Source organism: Hemicordylus capensis, chromosome 2 (genome assembly GCF_027244095.1).
Source record: "Hemicordylus capensis ecotype Gifberg chromosome 2, rHemCap1.1.pri, whole genome shotgun sequence".
Taxonomy (NCBI): domain Eukaryota; kingdom Metazoa; phylum Chordata; class Lepidosauria; order Squamata; family Cordylidae; genus Hemicordylus; species Hemicordylus capensis.
Genome location: NC_069658.1, coordinates 167159503 through 167174642, shown reverse-complemented (window position 1 = coordinate 167174642; position 15140 = coordinate 167159503). Strand labels below are relative to the sequence as shown.

At 42.8% G+C, this 15140-nt stretch overlaps 1 protein-coding gene across 6 annotated transcripts in view; it reads right to left on the bottom strand.

Annotated features, from left to right (window-relative positions):
- TRPC4 (transient receptor potential cation channel subfamily C member 4) overlaps positions 1–15140 on the bottom strand; it is a 280034-nt gene that overhangs the window by 114241 nt on the left and 150653 nt on the right. For all 6 annotated transcript variants that reach the window (XR_008316011.1, XM_053295519.1, XM_053295521.1 and 3 more), the window contains one exon: positions 4850–5368. Coding sequence is in view for 5 of the 6 variants with exons in the window: in XM_053295519.1 (XP_053151494.1) it covers positions 4850–5368 (519 nt within the window). In the remaining variant the exon portion in view is untranslated. The remainder of the gene's footprint in view (positions 1–4849; positions 5369–15140) is intronic.

Genomic DNA, 15140 nt, shown 5'->3' with positions numbered 1-15140 from the left:
CCATGCACATCCCTGCAGGAAGTTCCATGGCAGAAATAAACTGGCAGGTAGTCACCAGTGCATATCCTCAGTTTTAGTTACTGGACAGAGACTATGCCTTGTCAGGAGAAGCCCCAGAGATGCAGTTTAGGTCTTTGACTGTGTTTCAACTGCCCAGGAATTCCCACAGAGCAGAATCTCCAAATTAAGGTGGAACTTGGGAATACTCGCTTGGCTCATAACAAATATTCCTTAGCAACTGGATTCAATTTATCCCTAAATCCTGGGGCTAAATCTGGGGCTCCGTTTCTTGTGGAAAATGTGTGTTTTGTGTGTGTGTGTGTGTGTGTGTGTGTGAGAGAGAGGGGGGGGGGAGGGAGAGGGAGAGAACCTCCAGCCTCAGATACGATGACTCTCACCACCAGTTGAGGGGAGCAACAGGAGAAGAGAGGGCATGCCCTCACCTCTTGCTGTGGTACCCCAGAGGCATCTGGTGGACCACTGTGTGAGACAAGGTGCCGGACTGGATAGGCCTTGGGCCTGATCCAGCAGGGCTGTTCTTATATAAGGAAGCATTGTTAAGGATGTATGATTATATGAGGTGATTGTAGTGGGTATATACGTTTTAAAATGTTTCTGGGGAATAGTGTGTGTTGAAAGTGGGGAGTGTGTTATATTATTTGCAAAGGAGTGAGAGAAAAGGCATTTTCAAGAATGTTTCACTTTCACCATATCCTCACTGTCCAACGAGGTTCAAAGCAGGTTTGTGCACATTTGTGTCCTCAGGGAATCTCCATCAGCCCACAAGTTTTCCATCTTCCACACAAGCCTTATTGACAAAATCAAGGAAAAATAACCAAGAAGTGCTGCAAAATACATCTTACATCTTCTAAGTTTAAAAAAACACAATGGCCCGGTTCATATGTAACTGGAAACTGGATGTCCCTTCACTTTCGGTTCCCAAACCTGAATGTACGAACTCGGGCAATTATAGTAAATTTTAAAATGGACCTGCGGTTTCCCTCCCTAAACTCCATTTGTGATCTTCATTTTGTAGTTAGTTTCACTACTGTAAACTGTATTTCTGTGGCACTAGAGGTACGTCCAAACCTGGGAGTGCAGTTTGCCTTCATTGCAAAGCAGAATTGAGGGAGGAAGGTCCTCTCTCACTCTGGCTGCTATTGGCTGCTTGGGCTGTCCTTCAGGAAGGAAGGAAGCCCACACAGCCAGCTCCCCCTCCTCACTGCAGTCTCACTGACAGCTCTCCATTGCGTCTAGAGAGCGAGTTGGAGGGTGATGCATGGAACCAAAGGTCAACTGTGTTACATATTACCCAGGCCAAAAGACATGAATTATGATTGCATATTTATTATCTTAAGGTGAACAAATATGCAGTTGTAGTTCATGTTGTTTGTCTTTTGTTTTAAAGAAATATAGATTACCTTAATAATTCAGCCTTTTGACTTTTTGAAAGAGTGGTAATTACTGATTAGGAACAATTTAAGCATGTTTCTCTAACATACATATGAAGTCAAATTTAGACTTTGACTTAAAGGTTGGAAATTGAAGATTTTTCTTTCTTTCCCTTTAAACACACATACACAACAACAGAAACTTCATCTTTTGCGTCTACCCAGATTCTCCTTAATGCACATTAATATCATGAAGCATTTCGGGTAATAAGACAGTAAAAATTATTGGACAGCATGGATTCCCTAACTGGATGGCTGAGGGTAAGAATTTGTCTTGTCAACTTACCATTGCTGGTTGGGGTGGAAGTTTAGGAGTGTGGGAGTATTTGGGACTGAGTTTGGAAGTATTTAGGAGTGAGTTTGTGGGAGTATTTAGGAGTGAGTATTTAGGGTGGGAGTATTTAGGAGTGAGTTTGTTTGTTACATTTCTATACCACTTCATACAACAACAACAACAACACATATTCATATATCGCTTTTCAACAAAAGTTTCCAAAGTGGTTTACAGAGAAAGAGAGGGAGATAAAGCTGGCTCTCTGTCCCCAAAAGGCTCATAATCTAAAAAGAAACATAATCCCAAAAAGTAAAAACAGTCATTGCCCAAAGCAGGAAGGGAATGGCCAGTGCAAGAAATTATTTCCTCCCTCACACAACTTTCCTCTTTGCACCTGTAGTAGAGAGGAGCTCTGTGACCATGAGCTCTGGGGTGAGCGAACACTGGGATGAAGGAATGGTGAGGAGGACAAGAGAATTTTCTGTGCCAGAATGTCACCTTCCCAGCTCCCTGTCATACAGAAACATGGGCTCCATGTCCTACCCATCCTTATGGGAAGGGGACAGTTGGATTGTGACTGCAAAGTGTAACAGTTGACATTCTTAAGGAGTGAAGAGGATTGGAATAACAGCACTTCCAGACCAACAGCACTGGTGCTCATATGAGGGGCGGGGGGCGGTTACAATCTCCTCTTCCCCACGAAGCTTTGTATGCCACCCAAAAATATGTCCCTGAAGGCTGTGCAGTCTTAGGGACATATTTTGGGGTTGCATGCAGGGCTTTCTAGGGAAGAGGAGTGACTAAAAATTGTTATCCCCATGTGAGCACCAGTGCTGTTAGTCTGGAAGTGCTGCTATTCTAATCCTCTCACTGCACTCACACTTACTTAGCCAGGATATCAGCCAATATCCATTAATCTTTAAAATTAAAAAAAGAAAAAGTACACAATTTCACACACCATCTTAGTTTTTAAATTGAATTTGAAACATGCACACACACATCTCTCTCTCTCTCTGTGTATGTGTGTATATATGTGTGTGTGTGTGTGTGTGTGTGTACACGCATGTGCACAGTCTAAAAGGTTCTAAGGAAACTGCTGATCACCTTGAAGACTGGATTATAACAACCTGCTTCATTGTGTTTTTGAGCTCTAACTTATAAATCATTTGCACAGCCCAATCCAGGGGCGTAACTATAATAGGGCAAGGGGAGACAGTTGTCTGGGGGCCCACTGCCTTGGGGGGCCCCCAGAGGCAAGTCACATGACTGACTCCCCCAGCCACGCACCTGCCCGGGCTTCCTTCAGTTGTATTCATCCTCCAAAATTGATGGGAGTGTTAAGACCTGGAGCTACCAGAACAGCATGTCTTTCTCTAGTACCATTAAATCACTTGCATCATCCACAATGTACAAAACCTTTTAAAAAATAATTTAAGATTTCTTTACTTCATTAGCTGAGCTTCAGTGAGGGGGGCCCCATTTAAAATCTTGTCTCTGGGCCCACTCCAACCTTGCTATGCCCAATCCTATGGGCTCCCCCTCTCCCCGAAATAATTTCTATTGACTTAAAGTATGCATTGAGATACACGTGCATTGGATTGTAGTCTGAGAAACAATTAATGGGCAGCATCCAGAATAAATGCTGATTAAGTACCATTGTGCAAGACCACCAACAGTACCTTGGGAGTCTGCAGCAGTGCAGGCAGCTCAGAACTGCCCGTGTTACACTGAGAAATATGACAGCTACTGAAATGAATTGCCTTGTCATGATTAACTGGTCACATTGATTTCAATGGTGCTTAGGTTGAAGGTTGTGCCATCGAGTCAGTGTAAACTCCTGGCGACCACAGAGCCATGTGGTTTTCTTGGTAGAATACAGGAGAGGTTTACCATTGCCTTCTCCTGTGCAGTATGAGATGATGAATTCAGCACCTTCCTATATCACTGCTACCCGATATAGGAGTTTCCCATATTCTGAGAAACACACCAGCGGGGATTTGAACCAACAGCCTCTTGCTCTCTAGGCAGGTTGCTTCCCTGCTACGCCATTATGGAAGCAATGGTGCTTCGCCATGACTAATTATCATATCAGAATTGTTTTAATCATTTTATCCTGTTTTTATATTTGTTGTATAAAACCAATATAAATGTAACCTGTGTACATTGACTAGGGATGCACATGTCAGGTAGTAAAGAAATATGACAGACAGACAGATAAATAAATAGATAGATAGATAGATAGGATATTAACCACTGTACTCATATTGTTCCTATAACCCTGAGTCCAAGAGAATTTTTCTATACAGTTTCTACACAATTTTTTCTACAGAATTTTACCCACAATTTCAAAGCCATTTCTTCTTCTACAATTACTAAGTCATTGTGGCTGGTCCAAGAGGAAAACAGGGTAGAACCCTTCTAAGCAGCATATTTTGGATTGTTATTCAGTGTGGTGTAGTGGTTAGAGTGCTGGACTAGGACCGGGGAGACCCAAGTTCAAATCCCCATTCAGCCATAATACTTGCTGAGTGACTCTGGGCCAGTCACTTCTCTCTCAGCCTAACCTACTTCATAGGGTTGTTGTGAGGAGAAACAAGCATGTAGTACACCGCTCTGGGCTCCTTGGAGGAAGAGCAGGATATAAAATAATAATAATAATGCCATTTGGCAGATTCCAGGATTCTCCATTTGTTTGATTGTTATTGTTACATTATCAGGAAGCCATCTATACATTTAGATGAATCAACTGTTTGCAGTAACTCATACTGTTGCTTGTGAATGAATGTTATGCGGTTAATGAACCAGTCTTTTCAAACAGCTTTAATGTCAGACTGATCCACCAACATAACTTTCAGGCAAAAAACCCAAACAAAAACCCAGCATTACCACTAAATCTGTAATATCGGCAATATTTCTGTTTCTGATGTCACTGAATCTTAGTAACCTGAAAATCCTGTTCAATCATTAAAAATCCTCTTCAAAATTTAAAAAAAGAGAGAGATAATGTAGATCAAAATACCTCTGCAGCAATTTGTCTCATCTGAAGGGTATATTATCTATTATTAAGTATTATCTCACACACTATCGCACCTAAATCATCTCAAATATTCTTTAGCACACTTACCTCTTTCTGACGGTACTTAATTGCCAGTTTCAGTCTTGCCAGATCATTACCACTCTGCTCTTCTATTAGGCTGTTGTCATCTCTGTAGTTAAGAATAATTTCCAGTTCTCTGGAACTCCGTGTCTGATCCAAGAGATCTTTTGCAAACTGCTTGCATTGCTGTGACAGCTCCTCATATTCTGATTTAAACTCATTTTCCACTTTGCTCAGTTCCTGAAGTTCCCAACTTAGTTGAAAAGCTGTAAGAAAAGGGTCCTCACTTGATAGGGCAATCAAAGATGGACTTGCAAGAGCTCTGTAGATATTAAGCCTTGATCGGGAATGGCGAAGGCTGTCCACATCCGAACTAGATACACACTCCACACAGTTGCAGCGGACTTCATGTGGTCTGGGAACAGAAACACCTTTCTGTACTAAAAGTTTTATGATTTCATAATTGTTTGTATGGGCAGCCAGGATAATGGGTGTAATGTCTGGTGTAAATTCGGAGAACTGTTTATCCAGAAGTATGGGTGGCACCTGTGGGGAGAAACATGTATATAGTTGTATCGGATTGGTCTTATGCTTAGCAGAGTAGGACAGATTCACTTAAGACATCCATGTGCTCAAAAGCTGAACCTTTGGATTCTACTTCCCGGTCTGTGAACTCTACCCTGGCAACATTTTTGCAAATCTAACCAAAAGCCTTTTAATGGATTGGATCATAGTTCAGTAGTAGAGCATCTGCTCTGCATGCAGAAGGTCCCAGGTTCAATCCCTGGCATATCCAGGTAGGGCTGGGAGAGATTCTTGTCTGAAACCTTGGAGAGCCACTGACAGTCAGTGTAGACAATACTGAGCTAGATGGACCAAAGGTTTGACTTGGTGTAATGACTTGGTCCTATGTCTCTCCTCTGTCTCTAGCTAGGTACATTTTTTCAAAATTCCTATAGATGTTTTTAGGGTGTATGAGCTGGCCATTTGGCCGGCTGTGCTTTGGGCTTGGCCAAAACAGGCTGAGCTGGTTCGTGGGCTGGCTCGGGTATACTTGTAAAGGGGAATCCTTGAGGATTCCCTTTTACAAGTAAAGGGCATCCCTAATCCTAAGGGTAAGGGTGGTGCAAATGGAAGGGCTAAAGAAAGATGCCTCTGTCAGCCTCCATATCTTTAGATGAGGCAGTAGAAAAGTGGAGGAGGTGGCGGCAGGGCTCCTCCAAGCCCCCTGCTGGTCTCTCATATGATAGCTTGGGCCAGCTGCAGCCCGGTTTGGGCCTTTGCACAAGTGCAGAGGCCTGAACCGGGCCATAGCCAGCCTGAGCTATGATTTGGGAGGCCAGTGGGGGTCTTGGAGGAGCCCCTGCTGCTGCCCTCTGATGCCCCTGCCAAAGCAACAGAGGATGACAGAGGCTGCTTTCTTTAGCTACCCCTGCTGTGTACATATTAGGAACATGCATATTACGGTGTGCTCAAATGTTACAGGGACAGTCAGACCCACATCTAAGATATACCTGTTCATGGAGCTGAAGAGTCTTTGGAGAACTCTGAATTACGAATTTTTGAACTCTAGGAGATGAATGCCTGTGCTGTTTTCATAAGTATGCTGATATAGAGACTTTTGAAATTATAATCAAGATGTTTACTAACTCCAAGCCATTGGGGCCTAATTTCTGTAATAATCATGCCGATTAATGCTCATCTATGATGTAACCTAAGCTGGCAAGGTCTATGTAACACTGAGATATTAGAGATGATTTTCAATAAGGATCAATCAGGTTATTTTCCATCTCTTCCTTTTCCTTTCTTTTACCCCCTCCTCTCATCTTTGGAGCTGTAAAAAAAAATGCTGTACTTTAGCTACCCAGAGAAACTCAGACAGCAAAATCATGCTGTTCCTATTCAAGGATAGCTACAATGGAGACTGTATTAGGCTGGCAGAAACATGCTTTTTGCTATTATAAGAAGGTAGAATGCTGTGTGAAAGGTCTATTGCAAAGGGAGGGGCAGGAGCAGCTTAGAACGGAGACAGTCTGGAGTGAAATGGCTCAAAAGGAAGACACAGAGAGATTTTTGGGCTTTGACTTCTGACTCTTTTGGATGGCACTGAGGAGTGATCCAAAAAGAGATGGTTGTGAGTTGGACCTTACTTACAGCACAGTCTCTGTTTGTGGTCTCTGCTGAAGGGCAGAGTTTAGAGTAGAGATTTATCCTGTGCTTGATCCTGTGACGGGGTCAATGCTCTCAAAGGTTCCAAGATTCTTCAACATCTGTGGCCAGTTTCCAGGGAGACCAGCCAAATAATATTTGAGATCTCCATTTAAAACAAACAAACAAACAAACCACTCCTTAAAGCTTAACGTGGCTGCATATTTGGACAAGAAATGTATATTGCTTTAAATATGTTGTTTCCCATAACGAGTCTCCAAGTTGGTATGGGATATAAGTTAATTAACATTTTTTAAAGGATTGTAAAAACTGTCATGGAAAATCTGTCCATAAAAACTGCGCAGATTCCCTTCTGTGATATATAACAGTTTAGCTGTTATTCTCCCCCACCCCCGCCTCCAAGAATGCTGGCCATTATAGCTTGGTAATGACTGCTATTGAGAATTCTTTGTTAATTATCTCTAGTGCCCTTCATAGACCTGTGCTTTCCAGAGCTCTCTGGGAAAGGGGAATGCCTATTAAACCAATTTAAGTCTGTATGATTCTTTCTGCTTCTAGTGGAGAAGCATCCATTTATAATGGATAGAGAATCCATCCCAGTTTCAAACCAAACAAGAAAGGGAGAGAGAACAAGATGTTTGGCTGACCAATCAGTTTGTATTTCTCAGGTTCACTCATGTTTTTTTAATGCCCTGTTTATTCCATCTTCTTAATGTCTCCAGAAATATTACTCTGGAAATCTCCGTTTACAGTCACTGCTAACAAAGACAAGTGCTTGCTTTACATTTCTTCTCCTGTTACTGTAATATAAAGACTTTGGAAGCACTTCTTGCCTTCTGGTAGTTTTGCTTACATCTCCATAAAGGAAGAACAAAACTTGGCTCTGCCCTTTTACAGTACAGTAATTGCTCCCTAGTGTTGAGAGAAATTTAAAAAAAGTGTGAGGGTTTTCTTGTCAGTAAACACAGCACAGAAGTGACTCAAGACCTTTTGAAACCAACTATTTATAGTACACAGGTGATGTTTTTAAATCACTTTTTAATGGTGTATATATGAAGTGATTCCTAAAATGACACATTTCTAGTCTAATTTCTGCACACAATGTTTTGAGAAGTGCCCAGTTCAAGTGAAAGAAAATTTATTAAATAGCTGAAAAATAAGACAGCTTGTTGGCAACAAAGAAGACATTTGGAAGGATGTATGAGGTAAATGTCTATACAGAGGCCAGTTCTATTATGAGGTGAAGCAGACCTGCACAAACTTGTAAGCCAACACGTTGAACAGAGCCTATCAGCCATGTATTATGGCCTGTCAGGTAGTCTATAACACCCCGCTCCTCCCCTCAGCTCATATTTGCAGGCCCAGGAAGGCAGCGAAAACAGGAGATATATTGAAACCCTGGTGGGCTGCCATATAAGGCCAATGTTCTCAGAATTTGTACACTCCTGAGGTAAGGTTTAATAGCCATCTCAGGTGGCAAATTTAGGGTGCCAATATGGGTGACAAAGGTGCGACAGACAGATCTGACTTTTGGGACACAATCCACAGTAGGGTGGCCAGGTACGCATTCCCCTCAAAGCGGTCATGCATCTCCAAAAAAAGAAGACATAAAGCATGTTCATCATCAGAAAAGAGGACAAAAGAATGAAAAGAGACACATAAAATTAACGTGCAAACAATTTGCATATGCTAATTTATATGTATTGATACAGATTTTATTTATCATATTTTTATACCGACAAGACAATTTGAGGTGTGTGTGTGTGTACACACACACACACACACACACACACACACACACACACACACACACACGGCACAGAAAGGGAAGGTATAACTTTCTCAGATATACCATGTGTGATGCCCTGAGTTGAGCAGGTACCTAGAGGCTATGTATCTTGCCTTCTCATCAAGGCCTCAGTCCAGGCATGGGGAGTAGGCAGGAAGGTTTGTCAATACCTTGGCCCCTGTTTCTCCTGGTTACTGCAATTGCTCTTTCACTTGCTTTTCACAGGGTTCAGGTTCCAGGGCTTGCTAGCCCTCTACAACCTCTGGTGAACTCTCATCATCAGCCATCTGCAGCTCCCGTGAGTCTTGCAAGAGGCTGAGATCTCATCTTGTGAGATCTTGAACTCCTGTAAGATCTCACTGTGGCTCATTGCCTCCTGATTCTCCTTGTCACCACCCTGCTCCCTCTTCACCCTGAACTCTGCCAGCAGCTCTGCCCCAATAGTGCTGGTCTTTCTCATGTGGAGATAGCCTGCATACTGTGTTTGAACCACACAAAGGTACATGCTTAGAAAAAAAAATAAGGCAGACAGCTCCCTGCCCCCAAATTCTGGACAAACTGGACAGTTCTTGGACAGGTTTGTTAATCTGGACAGCCCTTTAAAACAGAGAACTGTCTGGGATGAAAGAGGACACCTGGCCACCCTAAGGTGAGTTCTGGGGAGAAGAGCTGGTAGTGTGGTAGCAAATAATATTTTTTCTCTGCTAAGCAGGGTCCCCATTGGTTTGCATTTAGATGGGTGACTACATGTGAGCACTATAAGATATTCTTCTTAAGGGATCCCTCAGTTTCATCGCCAAACCCCATTTGCCTGCATTCAGACGTAATGTTCATGAAACTGCTGGAACTGTGGTTCTGCATTTTGTGTCAATGTGGTTTGTCTGGCAAGTCATTGGTCTTGCAATGCTGGATAGAATACAACAGGAAGTTCCCCCCCCTCCCATAAATGAATGAATGAATGAATGAATGAATGAAATTGAAATAATTTTTCATGGGCCCAATTGAAATTTCTCGAAGACACTCACCACAATGTACAAGAAGGAAAGAGGAGCATCAGCATCCTGCCTCCTCTATAAAGTCAATAGCCAGTTCCAGAGAAAGACTGGGGAGCAAGTGGTATGAATTGTGCATGGAATAAAATTGCAAGGAACTGAAAGGAACCCTATTAAAAAATAACATCAATGTGAACAGCACCCAGTTTTTTCTGATTTATCTTTACTGCACATATATGTGGCTAAAATATGTCCTCATAATTTGCTCTACTTTACCCCACTTAATCCTGTGGTAAAGCCCACCATCTGGGAAAGGCCCAGTTGCTATTTATTAAACACTGATGAGTGAAAGGGAGGAGGTTTACCATGACCTAAATCCTCCTCTTCCTCCCTGAGCATGATTTCATATAGCTACCTTCCTCAAAGGAGGCTATCTGTCTTCCTCTCCCCAGTTCTCCTCCTCAGACCCTTTCCCTCTCTTTTCAAATAGCCACTGACAGTGTAGGAGGCAGGCCCTGACCCAGGCAATACACTCTCTTCCGCTGAAGGTCTAGGGAGACCTTTTCAAATGATGCCATTGGCAGCACCACTCTGACAGTTCCATTTCTGGAACTCGCACTGCCATCGGCAGCCACCTTGCCTGTCTCTGCCTTTACTCCCAAACCTCAGAGCAGGAAGCCCCCTCTCATGTCTTTTGACTTCTCATTAGCAGCAGATAAAGCAAGGGACCCCATCAAACACTAAATACCATTCTGTGTCTACTATCAAGTGCTCTCCAATAAATTGTCAAAAAGTACTGTCAAATTTCAGAGATCAAAATAAAATATTAAAAGTTATATATCAAATATTTATACATACTGTACCACAGTGACAGCCATGTGTTTATATACTGTAACACACACTAGCTTCATTCACACAATTCTAAACAGACTCAGAGGGGCATCCAGTCAGGATAGGAGAGCGCTCTTGATCTCGTGGTCATGTAAGCTCAAAAATCAAGGCAGGAGGAGGCAAGAGTGATCATCAGGTAGGGGTGTGCATGAAGTGCGGTTCAAGCACTTTTTGGGAAAGGGGACCAGGAACTTGAAGAAAAAGAAGAGCAGTTCTCTACCTGCTAGTAAGGTTCTGGATTTTTTTCACATTTAAAGCCCTTTAGCTAGCATCTCCTCTGGAATGGAAGATGTGCATTTAGATATCGGGAAGACTTATCCTGAAGTCTCTGCGAGCTATAAGAGAGCACTTCACACTCAATTCGGGTTTTTCACTTCACATTAAGAGTGTAGCCAGGGTATTTATATCCAGAGTAAAAAAAAAAAATCCACTTTGTGAGTTGGGTTTTTGGGACAACTTTGAATCTGCAGTAAATTTCCAGGAGGAAAGGGCCTCCGTAAATAGGCCGCTACAATTCCTAAGCACTAAGAAAGACTGGGTCACAGCCTCTTATTTCTATACAATCTATTCACCAAAGCTGCGCTGGGCGTTTACAAGAGCTCGCTTGAATGCTTTACCCTCAGCGATGCTAGTAGGGAAATTTGAGAGAAAACCCTATGAGGAGAGACTATGCCTTTGCGGAGCTGCTCCCGAAACACTGACACATTTACTGTTACACTGCCCACTTTATACAGATGAAAGAGATTTATTTTTATCTCAGTATCTGAAAGATCTCCAAAGCCACTCAGTGGAGACAATTCTAATATGCTTATTAGAAGACAGGGACCCAACAATATCCCTGGCGGTTGCTAAATTTTGTTACACATTGACCAAACTAAGAGAAGCTAGAGCACAGCAATTGGTTACTGTCAAAGATTCCTGATTTTATATATTTGATGACATTTTAGACTTTGTCTCCATTATTTTCTTTTTACTGTGTATATTCTGTGTATATTGATGTTTGATCTAAGATCGTAAATAAACAACTAACTAACTAACTCTGCAGTAAAGCCTTGCAGTAAACCCATGGCAAAGCCTGCTTTGTGAAGAACGCCCTGCTCTTTTTCTTAAAGTTCTCAGCCCCCTGCCTGAAAAGTGCTCAAAACACGGTTCGTGCACATCCCTACATGTGGGAGGCGGGGGCTGGTTAGGACAGGTTCATTCTACCCATATTCTGTACCCAACATTTTAATCAAGGGTGAACGAAAAGGCACCCTACCCAGCTCCCAGACGATCACTCTCCCCTCCTCCAACCTTGATTTTTTTAGTTCATGCAACCGCTGATCAGGAGCACGCATTGCTCTCCTACCCTGGCTGCTCTCCTATCCTGACCCTGTTTAGGGTCATGTGAATAAGTCTACTGTTGCCTGGTGGCAGTGGGTAGTTTCACTTGCTCTTAAATACTGAGGTGTGTGCTGGATGAGTTAGATTCTGCTGCAGGGTTTGAAGATTTTGATATTTTATAGGTTCAGAATGTTTTTACATTTAATCTGTTTTTATCTGGAATTTTATTGTGGGGTTTACAAGTAGTTTTGATTCTGTATATATGTCAAATATATAGTACAGTGACTAAGAAATATCTAAATAAATACAATAAAACTACATGGTCCAATTTAAAGTAGAAGGGGCAATACATTTCCCAGAAGCTGATCAAGATAAGATAAGACATATAGGGAAAAATCCAATAATTTGCAAGTGCTTGGGTAAGTTACTCTGCCACTGTCCTAAATCTTGTTATTCTCCTTTATTACTTGTGTTTAAATAGTCTATGCAGCTCACAAAGAAGAAAGCAAAATGCAAGTGACAAAACTGACCTTTCCTTTAATTATTGTAACGAAAGCCTCACTCAGTCTGAAAGAGCTGAGTAGAATTCAAAACCATGAAATAAGCAGGCCTCAGCTGCTTGTAGCTATAATAATAATCAAATTCCCATGGTAAATGTGTATTGAATACAGAACAGCACCCTGGAAGCAAGGAGCAGGTGGGCACATTACTCCTTGAAAATATATAACTTTTTTATCCTGAAATTTGACTCTAAGGAATCAAACACAATGATAGGAACTCATTGATCAGCCATACAGTGTCTTTGTCATTCCTACCAGTGCCAGAGGAAGAGGAGGGAGTTCACTGGGGCTGAATCCTAGTCTGTAAGGGATTCACAGTAGGCTGCTGCCATCCACTTCATTTTGATGTGGGACAAACCACTCTTTCCATTTAAGATTTCTGGGGGAGGTTAAAGTGGAAAACCCAAAAGACTGAGTGGGCCTAGGCCTTCAAAAGCATGTGACTAAAGCAAACCCAAAATGAAGAGTAGCACCCTTCAGCAACTAGGATTTATTATTAGATTAAAAGGAAAAGGTATGCAATAAGAAACACCCCCAGGAATCTTATGCGGAAAGAGTGGTTTCTCCCACATCAAAATGAAGTGGATGGTAGCAGCCTACTGTGTGAATCCTTATTAGGAAAGGCGTAGCCAGCCATCAGTTCCTCTGAGTGAGGCCTAGTCTTCCCCCGAAGCCCTACCATTACTACAATCTTCACACATATATTTGTATTGTACATGTTTAATAGGCCCTGTATCAGCCACTGGCTGCAGTGTAGAGAACTTGCAGATGCTCTGAATGTAACTATGGACCTGTTAAAACACCAGCATTGTTGTTCCAATTGATGTGTTTAGAAAACCAAAGAAACTCCATGTTTGCCCAGAATATCTCATTCTAACTTAAAGTAACCTCAGCCCAGCTCAGGGACATCACTGCCTCTCATGATTGGCGTCATTATCTCTCTCCAGCTAAAATGTATTTATGAAATTTGCTAAGACAGCTAAGCTTCCCAGGCCAGAAAACAGGATTTAACCAAATAAGGAGTAATCACCAGATAAACAATGAATCATTCGCATGTGTACTAGATACTTAGACCACCATTTTATTGCCACGTATACTGTGTCTAGTGTGTCAGCATCATTAGATTGTCTGTATAAATGTAAGATGCACTTGTAACCAAACTGTAATCGGTTTGAGAGCGTTAGCCTATTGATTACCTATTGCTGACTGCCGTAGCAATAAACCTCAATTAATAATTCCCAATCCTTGTGTCTGACTGAGTGGCTAAGCGGACCCAGGAATGAGCCTCATTCACATCACAACGTCAGATGTATCTGGTTCTGAGATTTTGGAAAGTATATTATTTCATAAAGGGTTTGTGTGACACCATTTGTAGCATCTGACAGGAAACATGCATTTTATAGGGGATATCCCCATTTTATAATTCAGGTTTTTCAAATTCTTTGCTGCAGTCCTAGGCAATGGCAGCCAAATAAGGAAATTTATTGTACCCCTACTGGGCTGACATATATGGTGGGTGGGTGGGCTGTCTGGAGACAAGTGGTGGCCTGCAACAAAATGTCTCAGTGTATTCCCAGCTTCTAATAGGAGATAACTTAGAGCAGGAGACTTGTAGCTCATGCGTGGGGGAAGTTTTAAGGAGGGGGGAGGAAAAAGGACACCTGTTCTTCTCCCAGATGCCTATCCCGACCCATATGATGTTACAGTCTCTTCCGTGACAAAGATCAGGGATGCCCGGGAACCTGGACAGTTCCCAGGGCAAGAAATCAGGACCACAGTCAGAGCTGATTAGGAGAATGCAAACATTGGGTAATATAAAAGAAGGGAGTGTTGTTCCAACAGGGTTTCTCAGCAAATTTCAGGTTTTGTAGCCTGCCACTCAGGCAGTGAGGCGGGTCTCACAATCCGTGAGACCCGCTTTTGCTGAAACTGCGGGGAGAGTGGGCTAAGCCTGTTCTCTCCACAGACAACTGGGCAGGGAGCCCTAGGCGGCCAAATTGGCCGCCCATACGATTGCCAGCTCCATGACGGAGGCGGCGGGGGCTGGGGGGAGCGTGCAGGGCATACTGGCGAGACCCCCAGAGCCAGGAGGCGCCTTTTCACCTCCTGGTCGGGGGTCTACTCACGAGTAGATGTGGTGTGGAGCCGCGCCGCGGCTACTCATGAGCAGATAGCCCGGGTTTGCGGAGCACTCGCTCAGCAAACCCAGGCTAAAGGGCGGGCTGCTTGAGTGGGTTAGCGAGCCCAGTGGTTCTTACGATTAACAAAAATCGGGCTAGGCTCTCCTAGCCCGATTTTTGTTAATTGTGAGAATAGCCCCAGTGACTTGGCCCCATTCCTTCCATGAGCAAATTTGGGTTTTTCAAAGGGGCTTTGCCTTATTTTTCAGGCACTTGCTCTAGCAGTGTTGTGGGGCCTCCATCATGGCTGCAAGGTCTTTGGAAGATTCCTCTGCACCAGAGGGAAGGAGGGAAAGATGAGGGTGCTAGGCAAAGCAGAGAGAGAGAGTGTGTGTGTGTCTATGTCCCTGTTCTAGATTTTGCATGGCTAGAAAAGCATGAACTTCAAGGTTGTTGTCCGTCATGTAATATTAT